This window comes from Salmo salar, chromosome 18 (assembly GCF_965601325.2).
Source record: "Salmo salar chromosome 18, fSalSal1, whole genome shotgun sequence".
Classification (NCBI taxonomy): Eukaryota; Metazoa; Chordata; class Actinopteri; order Salmoniformes; family Salmonidae; genus Salmo; species Salmo salar.
The window spans coordinates 80,601,091-80,624,243 of record NC_138308.1 but is presented as its reverse complement, the minus strand read 5'-3'; the positions used below and the strand labels follow the sequence as shown (position 1 = coordinate 80,624,243).

General features: G+C 42.4%; 2 protein-coding genes across 2 annotated transcripts; both read left to right on the top strand.

Moving 5' to 3' along the window:
• Window positions 1-219: 219 nt before the first annotated feature.
• Window positions 220-3,725, top strand: LOC106577783 (uncharacterized). The gene is made up of 4 exons (XM_014156124.3): window positions 220-557; window positions 953-1,053; window positions 1,274-1,432; window positions 1,554-3,725. The coding sequence occupies exons 1-4, from the start codon at window positions 488-490 to the stop codon at window positions 2,007-2,009; spliced, it is 786 nt and encodes a 261-aa protein (XP_014011599.3). The 5' UTR covers window positions 220-487; the 3' UTR covers window positions 2,010-3,725.
• Window positions 3,726-14,578: 10,853 nt separating this feature from the next.
• Window positions 14,579-22,922, top strand: LOC106577806 (mitochondrial inner membrane protein OXA1L). Its single transcript, XM_082964569.1, has 9 exons — window positions 14,579-14,716; window positions 14,908-15,184; window positions 17,195-17,338; window positions 17,916-18,001; window positions 18,225-18,389; window positions 18,634-18,738; window positions 20,453-20,595; window positions 20,792-20,874; window positions 22,771-22,922. The coding sequence occupies exons 1-9, from the start codon at window positions 14,579-14,581 to the stop codon at window positions 22,920-22,922; spliced, it is 1,293 nt and encodes a 430-aa protein (XP_082820695.1).
• Window positions 22,923-23,153: the final 231 nt, after the last annotated feature.

Below are 23,153 nucleotides of genomic sequence, written 5' to 3'. Positions count from 1 at the left end.
GTAACCATGCAGGCTGTCATTCATCTGCTCCATTAATCGAAACGTTGGGTAAGCAATGTTTACTGGTATTCCCCTGGGATCCCAGATCCTGGTACCACAGTCAGCTGTGTGTGTAAGTGTGTAAAGGTACATAAGGGTGTGCCCGTGTGCTTGGGTTGGTGTGGATTTGGGAGGGGTAGGCAAAGGGGTTTGGTTATGGGTCGGCACACTGTAGGGGAAGAGGTAGGTCTGTAAATGGAACTGGAATGTGAAGCTTTTCTGACATATGGGGAGGGAATTCCAGTGCCTGGGTACACGAAACCAGAGGAGGTTGGACTTCTTGTAAATGCTAGAAAGCGAAAGTGAAATGTACTGATGTTGACAAACAAGGCCATGGGACTTTCCAGTGAAAGCAAGCCTGCTTCCCTTAGTCAGAACTCATAGTCCGTCCTGTGTGTATGAGACAGTAACTGAGAGAGAGACAGAGACATAAACAAAGAAGAACACAATGGAGGACGAGAAGAGCTATGACCCCGGTGACAGGACACTCAAGTTTGTCAACAGACAGGATGACATTAGTAAGGTTTCTTTATGCCTCTCTTATGATTAAAAGGCAATGCTTTGAGAAATGTATGAACTGTATAGTCAACTGTGGCCAGACAGTGTAGATTGTATCTTGAAAGTACCTCATGTAAAGGCATTAGGAACATATCTACTTGTCATGTTTATTATTTTTTAATTAAAATGTAATGAAATGTAATTAATCATCTGAAATGGAATGTTGAAAGGAACATAATCACATACTGTATATGGTTGGTCTCTGTGTTGTAAATAATTTGGCAGCATTCATTGAAACTGGATTCCATTTATGTAGGTTTGTCCTGTTCTGGCCCCGTGGCATTTGTACATTCTCATGCACCACTTGTCCCAAGGATACCTTTTTATCACTGTTTTCGTTGTTGTTGCGTCTCAGCTCTGGATGATGACCCTGACAGCTTGAAGGCAGAGATGTCCTGTGGTCATGCAGTCACCCCACAGTCACTGACCGGATGGTGTAAAAGCCTACTTGCCGATGTAATTATTGTTTCTTCCATCAGTTTTCAGGATACCATATTACTACTCCATTCTTCTGGATTTTCTTCTGGATTTTTTGCAATTTAATTTAATTAAATGTTTTATTTTAGTTGTTTTCATTTGACTTACAATATGCAACAAATTATTTTAAGTTATTATTATTGAGTACTTTGTATTTCTCACCATTGAGCTCATCACAAGCATTTTTGTGTATTCCCAGGGGCAGCACGAGTTCATTTGTCCTGCACTCAATGGCAACCAGAAGTGTGGTGCGGTTTGGTCTTATCAGGAAGTGCGTAGGCTGGCTGCTCTGACTGCCCAGGAAATACAATATTTTGAGGAGACCATTGCCACCTTATCTTCCCCCAAAGTCAAATCAGTGAGTACTCTGCAATTGGAATGCATGCAACTGTCAATTACTGTGCATTGACAATATCACATTGTTGTAACGCTACAGAAAATGTATTTCCTTTTCCCCCACCTGCTCCATCTTCAAAAAGTGCCCAGGCTGCAAGTCACTGTTAGTGAGAATGAACACGTCCAACTTAAACGTCCATTGCACAGTGTGCTCTGCAGACAAGGGCCAGACCTACCAGTTCTGCTGGCAGTGCCTGAACCAGTGGAAAGGTCGGGGGCCGCGCTCTGACCACTGTGACAATACTGGCTGTTCCAACCAGAGGCTGCAGCTGCTGCAGAACTGTCCAACTGTCACCTTGCCCCAGGTACATGGGGTCACTGCCTGTCCCTCCATACGTGCCTGTCCCACCTGTGGCGTACTATTAGAGCATGACAAGGCCGCTTGTAAGAATTTATTCTGCCCGCGTTGCAAGAAAGAGTTCTGTTTTGTGTGCCTTAAGCTCAAATCTGAGTGCATGAAGACCAGCTCACCATACAAAGCCTGCTCTGCTGGTGTTGCCCCCAGGCAGACCTCCATACCCACCTGGAGTGGTAATTGAAGACTTTATGCGTATATATTCATCACTTTCCCTCCTATGAGCCATCTGATCCAATTCACTTCTCACAAGATATGTTAAGATAGCAATACAGCAATGTTCTGATCTAATGAGATGGATGTAGGATTTTCTACAGCCTAGAATCGAGGCCTTTCCCAGTCATGAAGGACACAGCTAGGCCCCTCTTGGTTCTCATTGGCAAAGAATTAACTCAATTTGGGGGTTCTATGTCAGACTCTCCGATACCACTTTTCCCATCATCTTATACCCCATAGGTTGTAAATAAACCCTTTTTAAGCTGATATACCATGTATCATTATCATAGGACTGTGAAACCCATAGCTGAATGTCTTCAGACTGAGCATTTCTCACCATTTATTAATACAAGGCTCCACTTTTTGTGTACATTACACCATTTCTGTCATAATGTGTTTTATACAGGACTGTTTCAAATTTTATGAGGGTTGCCAGATTGAAGAAAAAAGACAGATGTATTTTTTCTATATTTTTGGTATCGATGAAGGTATTTGATTGGGGAATGGGGATTCATTTTTATGATGGGAAATTATACTATACACCATAATACACACACACGCACACAAACACTGACACACATATACACACACTCTGTTTGTTACAGCCAACTCTTGACTTATTTATGAATAATTTTTTTATCAAATATTTGTTTCTAGATGTCATGTATTCATTATCTTTAACTGGTTAAATGCATTATGAAGACAATTGTGTAATGTAGGCTCCACGAAATATGAAATGCGTTATGAAAAGAATCGTGTCGGCCTACTGTTGCCTACACGAAAAAAGGTCTTTCTGACTACAAGTGCACCAGTATCCCAAAGTTAAGTGAAAACAAGTATAGTAAACAGTATTGGCATTAACAAACAAAAAAAACGAAGGCTACTATTATATTATCATTATTTCGGTGACAACCTGGTTGATTTAACAATATTGGGTTGTTAACATGTTTTATTATTTTTTATTAATGTGGGACACAAAAAAAGGGAGTGCAGAACACTATTACCCATCATGCATTGCTCTAATAACTTTCAAAATATTGTTTTGAAGTTTTCATACAGTGTGAATGATGTCCCACAAAAATGTGTATTTTCCTACAAATTAAGTCGCACAAGAATTTGTGTCGTTCCACACAAATTAAGTTCACAAAAATGCACAAAAACATACAAAATCTGCTGAAATACGTTTTGTACCTATTTGCACGAATTGAGTGTGAGATTGTGTTTCCAGAAAGCGACTGTCAAAGAACATAGCCAAGAACTGCTGTTTTTATGAGTGAGTTCATGTTTAAGTTTTTATTCAGCACTATCAACACTGTTTTTAATAAACAATATTACAAAACATAAAATGCTTCTCCCTACTTCCTCTAGCGCTGCAGCTGCAATGAATTAGTAACCTAGTGTATCATAGCCCTGCATTTGTATCATCATTAGCAGCTCGTGGTGTCTATTTTAATACTGAGAAATATTTCACTAACTCTGGTCATAGGACAACATGAATTTGTGCTCGAGGCAGATGCGGATGTATCACAAATAATAACTGTGTAAACCCAGGGGCTATAGGGAAAATAAGGCATATTTTGGTTGGGATTGATATGAGCTTTTCCAAAGTGTTTTTGGAACAGTACTTGAGGATAAATATGAATTAGTACTATATGTTTGGTATTGTGGTATTGTATGATACACTGGGCATCTCATGTAGAATGTGCTATAGCATGATGCATATGTATAGGTCAAAGTTTTTGTCAATTTTCTTTTGAATATATTCCATAGGGCCTCAACAGTGGTTTTGAAGGATACGTACAGTAACAGTGCAATGTAAAGTGCATAAGAAGATGACACTTCCATGTAGTTGTTATTTGTCGTACTCTGGAAATGTCTGTAGGGTTTCACACTCTGAACCAACTTCTAGGCAGACAGACAGCATCAACCTGTAACATTTGGTATATGGTTAGTTACCCTAACAGTTAATAAAGTGGTTTGCATGTTGGACATTGTTGGACTGTAACCTAGTAGAGCTCGGTACATTTCTAATGGGGGGGGGGGGGGATCACCAAGAGGTTGGTTTTAGAGAAATAATGTAATCATGCATGGAGTGGAATAGGTGAAAAAGGAACCGTCTCTTTTTTTTAATCCCTCTGTAACCATAGAAGCAGCCGAACATGAATAGGATGTCACATACTCTGAGGTCAGAAGACCAGGAGGTAGTGAGCAGGAGGATGCTGGGAAAGGTGAGGTGTGTGTATGTGTTACAGTTAGCTAAGGGTTATATTAAGTACCCCTTATTTAACCTTATAACCTTATTACCCCTACTCCTGATCCCTCTCCCCCAGTTGGTATTAAAGGCTGCCATTCCGGTTTCATAGGGTTTCTGTGTCTCTGTGTTCTTCTGCTGGGCCTGCCTATCACTCTGGGAGACCTCTGTGAGTAAATAACCAATTTACTGATCTGACCCTTTTACACTACTGAACAGAGCTGAGATGTTCTGTACTGGCCTGCTTACGGTCCACCACAGTTGCTGGCCTGGAACCCTGCTGAAAAGGACAATGTAAAAATAAAATATCCAAGCCAGCCCAGACCAGCCCAGATAAGTATGTTTCAGGTTGTTACGATAGTGTGACGGGTCTCTGCTCCAGATGCTCCAACATGACTAGTCTTCAAGCTGAGGAGGCTTGCTCTGCCCAGATGAAGGAGAATCTAACAGGTGAGAATATCAATGATATATTTACCATTAGCAACCTCTTATATAAATGTTTCAGAGAATCCACCATATACTGTACGTCATTATGGTGCAGTTTGTCAACGGGGGACAGGCTCAGATTCAAATAATGCTGTTTCCTTGTAATAGGTAAATAAAACATTGTTTCAGTTTAACAGGAATATGGTTAGAAAATGGGCTGTTCTAGCTTGGACAAGGCTTACTTACTTTATGGTTAGATAAGCAAATATATAAATATGTTTCGCTAGCACTGACTGGAATATATTCTGGGATTCATCATGTGGCATTGGGGAGTATAACACATCAGTCACCGGCTCCATTAATAAGTGCATCAACAACGTCCCCACAGTGACCGTACATACAAATTCCAACCAGAAGCCATGGATGACAGGCAACATCCGCACTGAGCTGAAGACTAGAGCTGCCGCTTTCAAGGAGTGAGACACTAATCCGGACGCTTATAAGAAATCACACAATGCCCTCAGACGAACCATCAAACAAACCGGACTAAGATTGAATCCTACTACACTGGCTCTGATGCTTGTTGGACATGGCAGGGCTTGCAAACTATCAAGGATTATAAAGAGAAACCTTGCCTCAACACGGGAACCCCTCAGGGGTGCCTGCTAAGTCCGTCCCCCCCCCCCCCCCCCCCTGTACTCCCTGTTCACCCATGACTGCGTGGCCACGCACAACTCCAACACCATCTTTAAGTTTGCTGACGACACAACAGTGGTAGACCTAATCACTGCCAACGATGAGACAGCCTATAGGGAGGAGGTCAGAGACCTGGCAGTGTGGTGCCAAGACAACAGCCGCACCCTCAACGTGAGCAAGACAAAGGAGCTGATCGTGGACTACAGGAAAAGGAGGGCTGAGCACACCCCCATTCACATCAACAGGGCTGTAGTGGAGCGGGTCAACAACTTCAAGTTCCTTGGCGTCCACATCACTAAGGAACTATCATGGTCCAAACACACCAAGACATTAGTGAAGAGGGCACGACAACGCCTATTCCCCCTCAGGAGACTGAAAAGAGTTGACATGGGTCCTGTGAAAAAGTATTTGCCCCCTTTCTAATTTCTCTACTTTTGCATATTTTTTATACTGAATGTTATCAGATCTTCAACCAAAATCTAATATTATATATAAAGGGAACCTGAGTGAACAATTACGTACATATTTCATTTATTTCATTAACAAAGTTATGCAACACCAAATGCTCCTGTGTGAAAAAGTAATTGCCCCTCACACTCAATAACTGGTTGTGCTACCTTTAGCTGCAATGACTCCAACCAAATGCTTCCTGTAGTTCATCAGTCTCTCATGCTGCTGTGGAGGAATTTTGGCCCACTCTTCCATGCAGAACTGCTTTAACTCAGCGACATTTTGAACTGCACGTTTCAAGTCCTGCCACAACATCTCAATTGAGATTAGGTCTGGACTTTGACTAGGCCATTCCAAAACTTCAAATGTGTTGCTTTTTAACCATTTTCATGTAGACTTGATTGTGTATTTGGATCATTGTCTTGCTGCATGACCCAGCTGCGCTTCAGCTCACATACCGATGGCCTTACATTCTCCTGTAGAATTATGTGATACAGAGCAGAATTCATTGTTTCTTCTATTAATGCAAGTCGTCCAGGTCCTGAGACAGCAAAGCATCCCTAAACCATCACACTACCACCACCATGCTTGACCGTTGGTATGAGGTTCTTACTGTGGAATGTAGGGTTTGGTTTTCGCCAGGCATAATGGCACCCATGTTGTCTAAAAAGTTATACTTTTGACTCATCTGTCCATAGAACATTCTTCTAAGAGTCTTGATGATCATCCAGGTGCTTCCAGGTTTTTCTGCTAACTTGAGTCCATTTTTTGGACAGGATGGGTCCAATTATGTCTGGTGAAAACCAAACACTGCATTAAGAAACTCATGTTGTCAGAATTAACATCTGGCACTCTGTAAAGTAGATGCTCCAGGTCATCAGATGAACCATGGAACCAACCACAAACATTCACTCAGTAACCCACAGCTCTCTATTCCTTCCTGTTCCTTTGAGATGAGAGCCAGCGGAAGAAGAGAGAAGTTTAATCAAATCAATCTATCAATCCAGTTGACATGGTAGGGCAACAGTAGATGTCCCAGAGGAAAGACAGGATGATAATGGAAAGGTTGTTCAAATTATTAGACAGATGAATATAAAAGACAGTAGTGGAGAGGATAATGTTGCAGCTGATAAAGATGATAACAATGGAGAGAAAGAACTGAAAGGAGAGGATAATGAGTTTATAGAGCTTGAATAAAAATGTTTTAAATGTGTAATGAAAATTATATGATTAAAGGTTTGACTAAATGATTTCACCCTGAAAATGTATAACCGAGTGATTATAAGATGAAGGTACTAATGTGTGTGTGTGTAGGAAAAGTTTAAGCTTAAGGATTTAGCAATGTAAGCAAGACATTCAAGGAAAAATGGGAACTGTTAACAGACAGCAGACAACTTGTGAGCACTGTGAAACTAATAACAGGAAGAAGGTCTCCCCACCCAGGGAGGGGAGAAACCTTTAGGCTTACAGTAGATTATGTAACATGGGGCAGGATATGATAAGCAATGTATGTGATGGAGAAGACTTGTAAATAAGCATTGACAGTGTTAAAGAAGAGGAGGGGCATTCGTAAGGGGTATGACATATGGTATGACCAAATGTTAGGTATAAAAGGCTGTGTACATTGTATGATATTCAGAGCTCTCGTAAATAAACGTTCTGACCATTGTTAGCTGGGTCTCAGTCTGTTTCTTTCAACCGGAACCTTATACCTTCTGGTGTACAAACTGAGTAGTTAAATTGAAGTTCGGTTTAAGAATATTGATAACTTAATTCCCGTAACAAAATGCCAGAGCTTCAGTCTGTGTTTTTAGCCTGTTGATTTTAGTTCTTGTCTATTCTATTCACAGAAACTTTACTATCTTCTATATGTTTTCACAGATGATATTAGATATTCCTTTGAATGTAGTCATCAGATAGATTTTTTCCAAATCATTTTGAAAAGGACATGGCATAGGATTTTGGGTAAATCCTTGGAGGGAAATCCTGTAATGTATGAAGAAAAAGAAAGCGCTTAATTCTTGAAATGAATAGATTAAAAAGAGCATGTAATAATAAAGGATTAGTGTGACAGCTGTGATGTGTGACAGCTGTGATGTGTGACAGCTGTGATGTGTGACAGCTGTGATGTGTGGCAGCTGTGATGTGTGACAGCTGTGATGTGTGACAGCTGTGATGTGTGACAGCTGTCATGACGTTGGCCTGTGGGTAAGGTTTATGACCCCCCCCCCCCCCCCCCATAAATACCTTTCTCTCTTCCCCTCTCTGAATCTACTGAAGGACGTGAATAGCCTGTGTTAAATATAGAGAGTCTGGGAACATCAAACAAATGGGGAAAAGGAACCATATTTTGTTAATAAAACCAGTTGGAAATATGCTTGATAACGTAATGAGTATGGATTTCATTTCAGTTGTCATCTGAGACATTATGATTGATGACAGGACGACATAAACTGTACCTGGGAAAGTATCCACCCTCTAGTTATCAGAGTCACATGGAATTGTTATGCAATTGAAATGTTTGATATTGAAAATGTTTGTTAGGAGATGAAATGTAATTTTAGCTTCCAAACGAGAGAATTGGGTTTTCATAAGGAAAGTGCCCTGCTCGATCAGTGGCCCAACCCTGTGAAGAGACAGCGGTTATAAACGATGAAACACCTCCCTCCCCCTCTCCACTATATAATCCTTTGACGAAAAGATAACCAGGTTGTTCCAGTACGGGAGGTCTGCAGCCTCTACGTTAGAAGGACACACATGTCAAGTACAGAACTAAGCCAGAACTAAGCCAACCTCGGCGTGAGCTCTGGTATGAACTGGTATGAACTTTGAGCTTATTCACTACAGAAGTGCTACTTCCTAGCCGTTGAGTTAGCAGCGGCCGCTGCTAACGTGGGTTAGGAAAGGACGGACGACGGATCCAGTCTAACAACCAGACGAAAATACCACCACGTATCCAATGGACCATCTGAAAACAGGGAGATCTGTTGGCCAACCCGGCCAGCATCTACGACCAATCTACCGAAGCGCAGCTCAGAGTAAATATTTATTGCATTTTCCTTTTCCAAATGGGCGGTAATTTAGAATGCATAAGATAATGTATTTACGATAGCATAGCTGCTGTTTCTCTGTTCCTAAATCTTCCCGCTCTTTCATTCAAGCCCAACCCCCTTTCCTTTGTGTAACCAGCCGTCATATCTGTTCCGTCTACCGGGACGTTTTCTGTATGACATCATTGTATTCTGTGTATTTATAATTCTGTGTGATTAGTTAGGTATTTAGTAAATAAATAATTAAACCCAATTTTGTATTGCTGATTCAACTTGTTAGCCAGGGTTCGTGAAGATAGCCAAGAATTTACAACTTTCATTATGAGACTGAAAATAAGACAAGGGTTAAGATTGACTGCTATCGTTGTAAAATATTACAAAGTATTTTAAGAGTTTATTCGGAAGATAACAGCTCTATAAACGTTCTTCCGTGGTGCCCCGACTTTCTAGTTAATTACATTTACATGATTAGCTTAATCAGGTAATATTAATTACAGAGAAATCATTTTATAAGTTAGCATGTCATATCACTTAATCCGGCATAGCCAAAGACACGACACAGCAGTGATGTGTGACAGCTGTGATGTGTGGCAGCTGTGATGTGTGGCAGCTGTGATGTGTGACAGCTGTGATGTGTGACAGCTGTGATGTGTGACAGCTGTGATGTGTGACAGCTGTGATGCATTGCTCTTCTAATTTCACCAAGTTAGCATTGCTTGGAATTTTGTTTGTGTTGTGTTAATAGATTTGAACAGAACTAGTGTGCATTAGTTTATATAATGAAATAATGGTAATGGCACTAACTATGGATCGATATTCTCTCAAGCTGACTATACAGGTTTATAACCACAGAGTGCAGAGACCAAGGTACACTGACCTGGGATCTCATTCCTTTGACTATCACCATGGCAATAGATCACAAAATAGGAAGACAAACAAACATTAAAAATCAATTTAAAATTAAAGCTGTTGTCTTGTTGAAAATATATATATACATGATCAAATCTGAAGGGCAATCTACAGAGAAAAGTTACTGATTGTACAAAAATCTCTGAGACAGGTAATATCTGATCATGTGATTGACTACACCTGATACCTGGCCATCTGCTGCTGTTGCTGGCACTTCTCTGGTTGGCGCATGCTCCCTTCCCTATCAATTGACCTATTTTAGCTTTCCATCCATCCTCTTTGTTCTCTGATTTATCATGTGTTACAAAAACACACAGATTAAAATACATCAAAGAGAAATAGTGCTCATTACCTTGTTGCCACACCAATAAAACAACTCTTTATTAAGATATCTTACAGTAACAATGACCCTTACGAATAATCTACAAATTATCCTTACCTCATACTGAGCCATGATGGAGAATGCAGTGATTCCATAGCAATCAATGGCCCCCTAAATTTGAGAACAAACCAAAACTTTATCCCTTTGTATATCACTACTATTGTATCATTAATATCAATATTTCATTAAATGTGTTTGTAATCCTTTGTAGCATGAACGGTTTTGATTGCCTTGTACCCAGTCTTATCTGACTTCAGCCCCATTAGTAAAGAACTTGTGTAATCTTATGAGGACCAATAGACTTAGATGGACATTGCATCATTGTATCTCACAGCGTCTGTGAGAGCACGGGCAGCGCCATTGAGGCCATCTCCATTTTGAAGTAGTCAATTTTCTTCTTTTAGTACTTCTATGAGTTGGTAAACAAAGTGAAAGGGTGCATACTGCCACCTGGAGTGTGTTATTTGAACAGGTACAGTATAAAGTCAAGGTTGGCGATTTACTGCCACCTGCAGTTATAGAATGTTTGCTCACAAATATAATTAATTGGCTGATCCTACCTGATGACCCGGGTGGAATCGTGGGGTCATTCCTTAACCCATAAGAAGTCCCACCCAGTTGACTACTCCAAAATGGTAAAAGTCCTCAATGGCGCTTCCCATGCTAAAACAAGCTTTTGGCCACTAGAGTCCTCTATCTATCCCTATGTGAGGACCAGACCTCTATGAACCAGGTGTCGTATGGTAGCATCATGTACTTTATCATAGCATGTCAATCTGCCCGGGGGGTTAAACAGGAACTTCTGTTTCCTTGTATGAATGCAATGTTGGTCTATAATTCATATTCATTGTACAATGTTAACAAATACTCAGACAAACAAATTATTTAATATAAGATATAAATGTTATTACATCAACAGACGTAGATGGACATAGATGGATATTAGCTGTAGGACTTTAGAACATTGATAAAAGTAAAGTAACAATTTGATAATAAAGATAGTACCAAATAATATTATGCCACTTATACAATTACCTCATTCATCATTCTCAACAATACATTTCTGAAATATCTTGAATTAATTTTTGTTGATTACTGTATTGCTATCTTAACATATCTTGTGAGAAGTGAATTGGATCAGATGGCTCATAGGAGGGAAAGTGATAAATATATATGCATAAAGTCTTCAATTACCACTCCAGGTGGGTATGGAGGTCTGCCTGGGGGCAACACCAGCAGAGCAGGCTTTGTATGGTGAGCTGGTCTTCGTGCACTCAGATTTGAGCTTAAGGCACACAAAACAGAACTCTTTCTTGCAACGCGGGCAGAATAAATTCTTACAAGCGGTCTTGTCATGCTCCAATAGTGTGCCACAGGTGGGACAGGCACGCATGGATGGGCAGGCAGTGACCCCATGTACCTGGGGCAAGGTGACGGTTGGACAGTTTTGCAGCAGATGCAGCCTCTGGTCAGAGTGTGGCCCCGGACCTTTTAACTGCTTCAGGCCTTTAAACAATTTGGACAGTGACTGTGGGATGGCCGTGTAACCAAAGGACATCTCTGCCCTCAAGCTGTCAGGGTCATCATCCAGAGCTGAGACACAACAACAACGAAAACAGTGATAAAAAGGTATCCTTGGGACAAGTGGTGCATGAGAATTTTCAAATGCCACGGGGCCAGAACAGGACAAACCTACATAAATGGAATCCAGTTTCAATGAACGCTGCCAAATTATTTACAACACAGAGACCAACCATATACAGTATGTGATTATGTTCCTTTCAACATTCCATTTCAGATGATTAATTACATTTCCTTACATTTTAATTAGAAAATAATAAACATGACAAGTAGATATGTTCCTAATACCTTTACATGAGGTACTTTCAAGATACAATCTACACTGTCTGGCCACAGTTGACTATACAGTTCATACATTTTTCAAAGCATTGCCTTTTAATCATAAGAGAGGCATTAAGAAACCTTACTAATGTCGTCCTGTTTGTTGACAAACTCGAGTGTCCTGTCACCGGGGTCATATTTCTTCTTGTCCTCCATTGTGTTGCTCTTTCTCTTTGGTCTCTCCGTTACTGCCTCATACACACAGGACGGACAATGAGATATGACTAAGGGAAGCAGGCTTGCTTTCACTGGAAAGTCCCTTGGCCTTGTTTGTCAACATCAGTACATTTGACTTTCGCTTTCTAGCATTTACAAGAAGTCCAACCTCCTCTGGTTTCGTGTACCCAGGCACTGGAATTCCCTCCCCATGTCAGCATTCAGGCACACCCTTACGTACCTTTAAACACTTACAGGCACAGCTGACTGTGGTACCATGATCTGGGATCCCAGGGGAATACCAGTAAACATTACTTAGCCAACGTTTCAAATAATGGAGCAGATGAATGACAGCCTGCATGGTTACCAGTCTGGTTAGCTATCATTCCCATCCTTGACACTCCTGTCGTGCTCTTTGGCATATGACACAGAGTACAAGGAGTGGAATGCGTTAGCTAAACAGACTGGTTCCCAGGCTAGATGAATGACAATCAAACACTGATATTTCTACTCTTTGTCTGGTTGTAAAATAGACATTTATACTAGAAATGTTTGGTGCTTTCCAGCAGTGGTACATGAAATATCTTGAACTTAGATATTTCATTATCAAGCATTGTTCAGCCTGGCTTATACATTATACACTGCTCAAAAAAATAAAGGGAACACTTAAACAACACAATGTAACTCCAAGTCAATCTCACTTCTGTGAAATCAAACTGTCCACTTAGGAAGCAACACTGATTGACAATACATTTCACATGCTGTTGTGCAAATGGAATAGACAACAGGTGGAAATTATAGGCAATTAGCAAGACACCCCCAATAAAGGAGTGGTTCTGCAGGTGGTGACCACAGACCACTTCTCAGTTCCTAGTGCAGCTCATCCAGGATGGCACATCGAAGGTTTGCTGTGTCTGTCAGCGTAGTGTCCAGAGCATGGAGGCGCTACCAGGAGACAGGCCAGTACATCAGGAGACGTGGAGGAGGCCGTAGGAGGGCAACAACCCAGCAGCAGGACCGCTACCTCCGCCTTTGTGCAAGGAGGAGCAGGAGAAGCACTGCCAGAGCCCTGCAAAATGACCTCCAGCAGGCCATAAATGTGCATGTGTCTGCTCAAACGGTCAGAAACAGACTCCATGAGGGTGGGATGAGGGCCCGACGTCCACAGGTGGGGGTTGTTCTTACAGCCCAACACCGTGCAGGACGTTTGGCATTTGCCAGAGAACATCAAGATGGGCAAATTCGCCACTGGCGCCCTGTGCTCTTCACAGATGAAAGCAGGTTCACACTGAGCACATGTGACAGACGTGACAGAGTCTGGAGACACCGTGGAGAACGTTCTGCTGCCTGCAACATCCTCCAGCGTGACCGGTTTAGCGGTGGGTCAGTCATGGTGTGGGGTGGCATTTCTTTGGGGGGCCACACAGCCCTCCATGTGCTCGCCAGAGGTAGCCTGACTGCCATTAGGTACCGAGATGAGATCCTCAGACCCCTTGTGAGACCATATGCTGGTGCGGTTGGCCCTGGGTTCCTCCTAATGCAAGACAATGCTAGACCTCATGTGGCTGGATTGTGTCAGCAGTTCCTGCAAGAGGAAGGCATTGATGCTATGGACTGGCCCGCACGTTCCCCAGACCTGAATCCAATTGAGCACATCTGGGACATCATGTCTCGCTCCATCCATCCACCAACGCCACGTTGCACCACAGACTGTCCAGGAGTTGGCGGATGCTTTAGTCCAGGTCTGGGAGGAGATCCCTCAGGAGACCATCCGCCACCTCATCAGGAGCATGCCCAGGCGTTGTAGGGAGGTCATACAGGCACGTGGAGGCCACACACACTACTGAGCCTCATTTTGACTTGCTTTAAGGACATTACATCAAAGTTTGATCAGCCTGTAGTGTGGTTTTCCACTTTAATTTTGAGTGTGACTCCAAATCCAGACCTCCATGGGTTGATAAATTGGATTTCCATTGATTGTTTTTGTGTGATTTTCTTGTCAGCACATTCAACTATGTAAAGAAAAAAGTATTTAATAAGATTATTTCTTTCATTCAGATCTAGGATGTGTTGTTTAAGTGTTCCCTTTATTTTTTTGAGCAGTATATTTCTTGAGATTTGTGATACAATTATGGTGGTCTGACCATTTGAAACCAAACCACAATACAGCTAACTTGGCTAGAAACAGACTTCTGCATGTGCGTCATCATGCTGCATTTACTGCTGCATTGTCTAAGTCATCCTATCCTACAATATGCCACAAATTAAAGTGGATCAGAAAGTTGTAGTGCATCATCTGATTTTACCTTGTTATTATGTCCCTTCTACAGAGGTCCCATCTTTACACAGCAGTAGAATGTAGGAGTCCATCGACTAGAGCTGTTCTTGGTCGACGTCACAATGGGAGGTTCTTATTGGTCAGTGCCATGGCCGTCAGGCACAACAGCTCACAGGTGAGTCGGTGTCAATGTGAAATACAGTAACTAGTCTGATCCTCTCAAATTATTCTACATTACACCATGCTCTGGTTGTTACACCTTGAAAAATGTGGTCAAACTCCAAGACACTTCCTGTGGCATAATAGTTTGTCCTGTCCCTTTGGAAATCCTTCCACCTGTTTGTGAAAGAGGTATTATATTTTCAGATCCCAAGTGAAACCCTTCCCACGGCATCTCCAGTGCTGGAAGCATCTATCCCCAGCACCGTAGTCATGGATCCCGCTTCTATAAACACACAGCCAATCGCTGAGCAGGTGTTTGAGGCTGCACCAACCGTAGTGGATGTTCTGCAGGGGGTGGGAGTAGAGCTTAGCCTATCAGAGCTGGGCCTGGGGAGCGCCACCCCTGTGGGCCTGGTCCAGAACCTACTGGAGTTCATGCATGTGGACATGGGGATGCCGTGGTGGGGAGCTATTGTTGTAGGTGAGACATTTTAGTCATTCAGCAGACGCTCTTATCCAGAGCTACTTACAATTAGTGCATTCATCTTTAGGTAGCTAGGTGAGACAACACATCACGATCGTATCAAGTACGTTTTCCCTCAACAAAGTATTTATCAACAAAGTCAGTGCAAGTAGGAAAAGACAAGTGCCTTTTTCTTTTTTGAGTGGGTCGTCGGGGGCGCCGTGACTTATTTAATTTACTCTTCAAACAGGTAGGGTTTCAGATATTTTTGGAAGATGGGCAGGGACTCCGCTGTCCTGACGCTAGGGGGAAGTTTGTTCCACCATTTGGGTGTCAGGACTGAGAATAACTTTGACTGGCCTGAGCGGGAGCTGCCCTCCCATAGGGGTGGTAGGGCAAAGGGACCAGAGGTGGTGGAACGGAGTGCTCTGGTTGGGATGTACGGTTTGAGCATAGCCTGACGGTAGGCAGTGGCAGTTCCCTTTGCTGCTCCATAGGCAAGCACCAAGGTCTTGTAGTGGATGCGAGCTTCAACTGGAAGTCAGTGGCGTGTGTGGAGGAGCAGGGTGACATGCAAAAACTTAGGAAGGTTGAACACCAGGCAGGATGCAGTATTCTGGGTAAGTAGCAGGGGTTTAATGGCACAAGCGATGAGCCCAGCCAACAGAGTTGCAGTAGTCTGGATGAGAGATGACAGGTGCCTGGATTAGGACCTGTGCGGCTTCCTGTGTGAGGAAAGGTCGTACTCTACCGATGTTGTAGAGCATGAACCTGCAGGAGTGAGTCACTTTTGTTTACAGAGAACAACCGTGTGCTGTCCAGGATCCCGGGTCCAAGCCCAACATCCAAGCTGAGATGTCTGCCAGGCACGCGAAGATGTGTCGCCACCAAGGTGTCAGAAGGGGGCGGGGAGGAGAAAAGTAGTTGTGTGTCATACGCATAGCAATGATAGGAGAGACCGTGTGAGGATATGATATGGAGCGGCAGGTAGCCTAGTGGTTAAAGCGTTGGACTAGTAACCGAAAGGTTGCAAGATCGAATCCCCGAGCTGACAAGGTAAAATTATGTAGTTCTGCCCCTGAATAAGGCAATTAACCCACTGTTCCTAGGCCGTCATTGAAAATAAGAATTTGTTCTTAACTGACTTGCCTAGTTAAATAAAGGTAAAATAAGAATGATAGAGCCGATTGACTTGGTTTAAAGAGGAAAGGTTTTTCCACTGCTCAGGGATTTGAACCAGTGAACATTTGGTTACTGGCTCAACGCTCTTAACCACTAGGCTACCTGCAGTTCCAGTTGAGTGAGCTTTTTGAAGCATGACTGGTTAGGGTCAAGAAGATCATTCTGGAAGAGAGAACCAGAGAGTTGGTCAGAGACAGCACAGTGTGTTGGTAAGAAAACAGGGATACCGGTCTGTAGTTCGACGTCAGAGGGGTGGAGTGTTGGTGTCTTGAGGAGGGGAGCAACTCTGGCCATCTTGAAGTCAGAGGGGATGCAGCTAGTGGTCAGGGATGAGGGAAGTGAGGAATGGGATGTCTCCAGAGATGGTCTGGAGGAGGGGATGCAGCTAGTGGTCAGGGATGAGGGAAGTGAGGAATGGGATGTCTCCAGAGATGGTCTGGAGGAGGGGATGCAGCTAGTGGTCAGGGATGAGGGAAGTGAGGAATGGGATGTCTCCAGAGATGGTCTGGAGGAGGGGATGCAGCTAGTGGTCAGGGATGAGGGAAGTGAGGAATGGGATGTCTCCAGAGATGGTCTGGAGGAGGGGATGGGGTCAAGTGGGCAGGTTGTTGGGTGGCCGGACACCACTGGTCGCAGGATTTGATCTGGAGAAAGAGGTGAAGGCTTAAGGTATAGTAGGCTCAGTAGGCTGAGTGAATGAGTAGGGGATGTCGTCATCCATTCCCCCCCCCCCCCCCCCCCCCCAAAGTGGTTGACAGTCATCCGCAGGAAGGAGGTGGAGAGGAGTTTCCCAGGGTTAGAGGCAGAAGCTTGAAATGTAGTGATGTTTCTCTGTTACACACCCAGGCACAGTGCTGGCCCGCATCATGGTGTTCCCGGTCATCGTGAAGGGTCAGAGGGAGGCGGCCAAGCTGAACAACGTTATGCCAGAGATGACCAAATTCACCAACAAGATGAATGAGGCCAAACAGAGCGGAAACAAGTTTGACTGTTAGTCTTCTTTCCTCAACTAACTTCCATTTCACGACTCATCTGTAGCATCCCTCTGTATTTAGCCCCCCCCCCCCCCCCCCCCTTTCGTCTCCCATTGTAACTGTTCCCTTCTTTTAATGCTCTACTCTTCTCATGTCATTATTCTACTTTTAGGGCTTGTTTCCCAGATAGAGATGAAGTCTAGTCCTATACTAAAAAAAAAACATTTTCAATGGAGAATCTCCTTTTGAACGTGTTTTTTAGTCTGGGGCTAGGCTTGATCTGTTACATAAAAGACACAATCCCAACAAATCAGCTCCAAGTGATTTTTATTTTGGATATTTCTTCCACAGTATTCCCACACATAATATAGAGAGAGATGTGATTGTAAGCAAGGTTTGAAAGGATTGTTTTAGTCTAATATTATATCTGTTTTGGCTTCTTGCGGTCAATTTGCAGTCTACAAATGATTTGTAATTATGTTTTGGCCCGCTGACCATGCGCTCAAGGAAATATCTAGTTGATTATCCCTGCTGTAGTGTGTGACGTCTCCCTCAGTTTCTCATGTGAGGTCATATTTCTGTGTTTCTCCTAGTTGCTAAGGCATACTCTGACCTGACCGCTTTCCAGAAGAAGCATGACGTCAACCCTCTCCGTGGCTTCCTGGTCCCTCTGGTGCAGGTCAGTTACAGCTCCCACTCTCTCTCCCTTGCTCCCACTCTCTCTTTCTCTCCACTGATTTCAAAGAAAATAACTCCTATAGAAGTAATATCATAAACTCCCACTATAGCCCATACCTCCGCACAATGCTTTTTGATGTGGTGAACAAGGAGAAAGAAGATTATTAATGGGACCTAGTATTTAGGACCCAAGACTAACCCCACCTCTCTCTCTCTATTTCCAGACTCCAGTCTTCATCTCGTTCTTCATTGCTCTCAGAAAGATGTCCCACCTCCCTGTCCCCAGTATGCAGACAGGAGGGTGCTTGTGGTTCTTAGACCTCACAGCAGCAGACCCCTTCCACGTCCTCCCCATCGCTGTGACAGGAACAATGTTCGCCATCCTGGAGGTAAGTTTAGTCGGGTCATAACCCTGTCCCTAGGCTATTGGGCAGACATGTCTGGGGAAAATATTATTCAGCTGTGTTGAGCCTGGAAGAATAGATTTTTTTTATCGAACAGACAATACATTTGTTTTAAATCTTAGATTGAAATATTTGAAGCAAGAGTATGAATAATATTTACATTTTATTTGCATGGTATTAACAGTATTGAGCCTGAATAACAGCCACCTGTCTGTCTCTGTCTTCTCAGTTGGGGGCAGAGTCTGGTGTGGATAACCCTAACCTGAAAGCCATGAAGACAGTGTTCAGAATCATGCCCTTCATCATCCTCCCCCTCACCATCAACTTCCCCACTGTCGGTTGCTCTCTTATTTCTTGCGCCCCCTGTGGCAATATCATATTATGACATGCGTCTTCTGCAAACAAGTATGCAGTAGCTCTGGGATAGTTCTCTTCATTTCGTTGTGATTTAATCTTTAATACTTTTCCGGGCTAGTCGTGTTGAGATTAAAACACTTGTGACACTGCAGTTATCTGTCTGGCGTGGCATTATGGAGCCAGTCTGCTAACCTGTTTCTCTCAAAGAATAATGAGGTAGTGTGGTTGACAATGCTTTCAGCAGTATGGGGATACTTTGTTTATTTCCTTGTTATTCAACCTTTTATTTATCAAGGTTAGTCTCATTGAGATAACAGCAGGGTCATGCAGAGCCTGTGTTCTAGCCGTAACCATCCTGGCTGGTCACATACAGGGCCTTTTAGAAGGAATTCACACCCCTTTACTTTTTCCACATTTTGTTGTGTTTTAAAATTGATTAAATTGAGATGTTTTGTCACTGGCCTAAACACAATACCCCATAATGTGAAAGTGGAATTATGTTTTTTGAAATTGATCTAAATTCACGTATTCAACCCCTTTTGTTATGACAAGCCTAGATAAGTTCAGGAGTAAAAATGTGCTTAAGTTCGATAATAAATTACATGGACTCACTCTGTGTGCAATAATAGTTTAACATGATTTTTTGATACATCTACACCTCATCTCTGTACCCCACACATACAATTATCTGTAAGGTCCCGTAGTCCAGCAGTGAACTTCAAAGACCAGGGAGGTTTTCCAACGCTTTGCAAAGGGCACCTAGTGGTATATGGCACAAAACAAATCAGACATTGAATACCCCTTTGAGCATGGTGAAGTTATTAGTTACACTTTGGATGGTGTATAAATACACCCAGTCATTACAAAGATACAGGTGTCCTTCCTAACTCAGTTGCTGGAGAGGAAGGAAACAACTCGGGGATTTCACCATGAGGCTAATGGTGACTTTAAAACAGTTAGAGTTTAATGGCTGTGATAGAACTGAGGATGGATCAACAACATTGTAGTTACTACACAATACTAACCTTGACAGAGTGAAATGGAAGCCTGTACAGAATAAAACAAATATTTCAGGATTAAAAAAAGAAATGGAGTGGACCTATCCACAGACAAAATCCTAGAGGAAAACCTGGTTCAGTCTGCTTTCCACAAGACACTGGGAGATGAGTTCACCTTTCAGAAGGACAATAACCTTAAACACAAGGCCACATCTACACTGGAGTTGCTTACCAAGAAGACAGTGAATGTTCTTGAGTGGCTGAGTTTAAAGTTTTAACTTCAATCTACTTGAAAATCTACGGCAAGACGTGAAAATGGTTGTCTAGCAATAATGAACAACCAACTTGACAGAGCTTGAAGAATAATGGGCAAATGTTGCACAATCCAGGTGTGGAAAGCTCTTAAGCGACCCAGATAGACTTACAGCTGTAATCGCTGCCAAAGGTCACTCTAACAAGTATTGAGTCAGGAATGTGAATACTTAAATTAGATATGTCTGTATTTGATTTTCAATACATTAGCAGGAATATCTTAAAACATTTTTAACTTTGTCATTATGGGGTATTGTGTGTACATGGGTGAGAATTGTTGATATTTAATCCATTTGACTTCAGGCTGTCCACAACCAATGTGGACTAAGTCAAGGGGTGTGGATACTTTCTGAAGGCACAGTACCTACTACTCCCCACCAGAGTCCTGGGTTTTGCTTCTCCCTGGCCCAGGTGGCCCTGCTCAAACACCCACTGGTCAGACAGAAGCTGAGGATCCCCGAGAGGATCAAACACCCGGCTTCTGCCCTGCCCCAGAATGAAGGCTTCATCCACACCATCAAGAAGGGTGGGTGTGGTGTCACGGCTGGAAAGGGGTGGGGGGGTGTCATGGAGTCACCTTTGGATATATTCTGGTTATTTGTCTTTCTATCTTGCTTTCTCTTATTTGCCTCCCTGTCTCTTCCTCTTTCGCCTGTTCCTTTTCACTCTCGGACATAGTGTCTTGCTTCCTATTAAAACATGTTTTTCTGTCTCTTCTATGGGCTGGAAGAACGCTCAACTGGCCCAGCAGTTAGACGAGAGTGAGGGGAGTATGAAGAGCCACCTGGACATCACTTCTAAAGGTAAGGTACTGGTGCCTTTTTTCATTTTACTGCCACCCCTTTCTTTAGATCAATGCCATTTCCTACATTTACGGTATTTTTTCCTTAACCTCTTGGGGCTAGGTGGGACGCTAGCGTGCCACCTGTGGTGCACTCCATCAACAGCAGGTGCATTTCAAGAGCGGCAAATTTGAATCCAAATAAATGTCAAAATTCAAATTTTTCAAAAATACAACTATGTTACACCATTTGAAAGATAAACATCTCCTTAATCTAACCACGTTTTACGATTTCAAAAAGGTTTTACGGCGAAAGCATAAATTTAGAGTATGTTAGGACAGTACATTTACAAGAGTTGTGTGTAATGTTTTGTCAAGTCAAAGACAGGGTCACCAAAACCATAAAACCAGCTAAAATGATACACTAACCTTTTACAATCTCCATCAGATGACACTCCTAGGACATTATGTTAGACAATGCATGCATTTTTAGTTCTATCAAGTTCATATTTATATACAAAAACAGCGTTTTACTATGGCATTGATGTTGAGGAAATCGTTTCCCTCCAATAACCGGCAGTCAAGTCAGCGTCACAAATTAAATAATTAAAATTAGAAAACATTGGTAAAATATTATATTGTCATTTAAAGAATTATAGATTTACATCTTTTGAACGCAATCAACTTGCCAGATTTAAAAATAACCTTACTGGGAAATCACACTTTGCAATAATCTGAGCACTGTGCCCAGAAAAATACGCGTTGCGATACAGACTAGACGTCATGTTGGGGAGATCTAAAATCGAAAATACTATGTAAATAATCCATTACCTTTGATTCTCTTCATCAGATGTCACTTCCAGGTATCACAGGTCCATAACGAATGTAGTTTTGTTCAAAAAAGCTCATCATTTATGTCCAAAAATCTCCGTCTCGTTAGCACATGATGTAAGCCAGCCGGACTTCTCGTCATGAACGAGGGGAAAAAATATATTTCCGTTCGTTCAAACATGTCAAACGTTGTATAGCATAAATCATTAGGGCCTTTTTTAACCAGAACATGAATAATATTCAAGGTGGACGAATGCATAGCCTTTTATAACGTATTGGAACGAGGGTACCCAACATGAAGTAGCGCGCCAGGTGTCTAATGGGACATCACCGTTCCATGGCTCTTGTTCGGTCAGATCTCCCTCCAGAAGACTCAAAACACTTTGTAAAGGCTGGTGACATCTAGTGGAAGCAATAGGAAGTGCCAAAATATTCCTAAACCCCTGTGTTTTTCAATGGGATAGGTTTAAAGTCAATACAACACATCAGGTATCCACTTCCTGTCAGAAAATGTCTCAGGGTTTTGCCTGCCAAATGAGTTCTGTTATACTCACAGACACCATTCAAACAGTTTTGGAAACTTTAGAGTGTTTTCTATCCATATATAATAAGTATATGCATATTCTAGTTACTGGGTAGGATTAGTAACCAGATTAAATCGGGTACATTTTTTTTATCCAGACGTGCAAATGCTGCCCCCTAGACCCAACAGGTTAATGGAATTTTTTAACAGCAGGTTGACGTTTATTGTCATGAGTCTTGTCTTGGAGTGATTTCCCCTTAGATTTCCCTCAAAATTGAATATATTGTAAAAATGTATTAAAGTAAAATGTAGCTTTTTGGTCTTAACCTCAATGCCTAACCCTAAATTAAGTGTGGCTAGGTTTCAAATCAGATGTTCTAACTTTGTGCCAGCTAGTGACCACTCTGCAGAGCTGCCTCCAGAACACGATTCATGATGGAAAAACGCTGACCTGCATTTTAACATGTACCTCACTGATTAACTCAATCTGTGAATATTGTAGTGGGTTTATGGTTTTCCTTTCACCTCATGCCTTTCTCTCTTTGTGCTGTCCTCTCAAACCAGGTCCACTGAGGCAGACCTTCACCCACAACCCTCTACAGAAGTCAACACCTTCCATTGCAGCAGCAACAACAACAACAACAACAACAACCAAGTCAGCCAAAGCAAAACAAGCGGCCCCGGCAAACGGTGGTAAGGAGGAGACTATTGATTGAAGAAGAGTGACAGACAGTTTGAAGGCCCAATGAATCATGTGTACATATTTATTGAGGGGGATTGGTAGAGGACATGGACACGGAGGGTTTATCGTTTATAAATGTAATATTATAAATGTAATATTCTAAATAAAGAGCTAACTTCCGTTGCCTTATAATGTCTATGATAGCTTGGATTCTTATTTGAAAACATGAAATCGGTGTTCATTATATCCATTGGCATGACGGCAA

Excerpts from the sequence above, each read along its gene's own strand:
- LOC106577806 (XM_082964569.1), top strand. The coding sequence starts at position 14,579 with ATGTCCCTTCTACAGAGGTCCCATCTTTACACAGCAGTAGAATGTAGG. Across the intron at positions 15,185-17,194 it reads GTGGGGAGCTATTGTTGTAG|GCACAGTGCTGGCCCGCATC; the intron begins GTGAGACATTTT and ends TTACACACCCAG. Across the intron at positions 17,339-17,915 it reads GAGCGGAAACAAGTTTGACT|TTGCTAAGGCATACTCTGAC; the intron begins GTTAGTCTTCTT and ends TGTTTCTCCTAG.
- LOC106577783 (XM_014156124.3), top strand. The coding sequence starts at position 488 with ATGGAGGACGAGAAGAGCTATGACCCCGGTGACAGGACACTCAAGTTT. Across the intron at positions 1,054-1,273 it reads GTAAAAGCCTACTTGCCGAT|GGGCAGCACGAGTTCATTTG; the intron begins GTAATTATTGTT and ends GTGTATTCCCAG. Across the intron at positions 1,433-1,553 it reads CTTCCCCCAAAGTCAAATCA|TGCCCAGGCTGCAAGTCACT; the intron begins GTGAGTACTCTG and ends ATCTTCAAAAAG.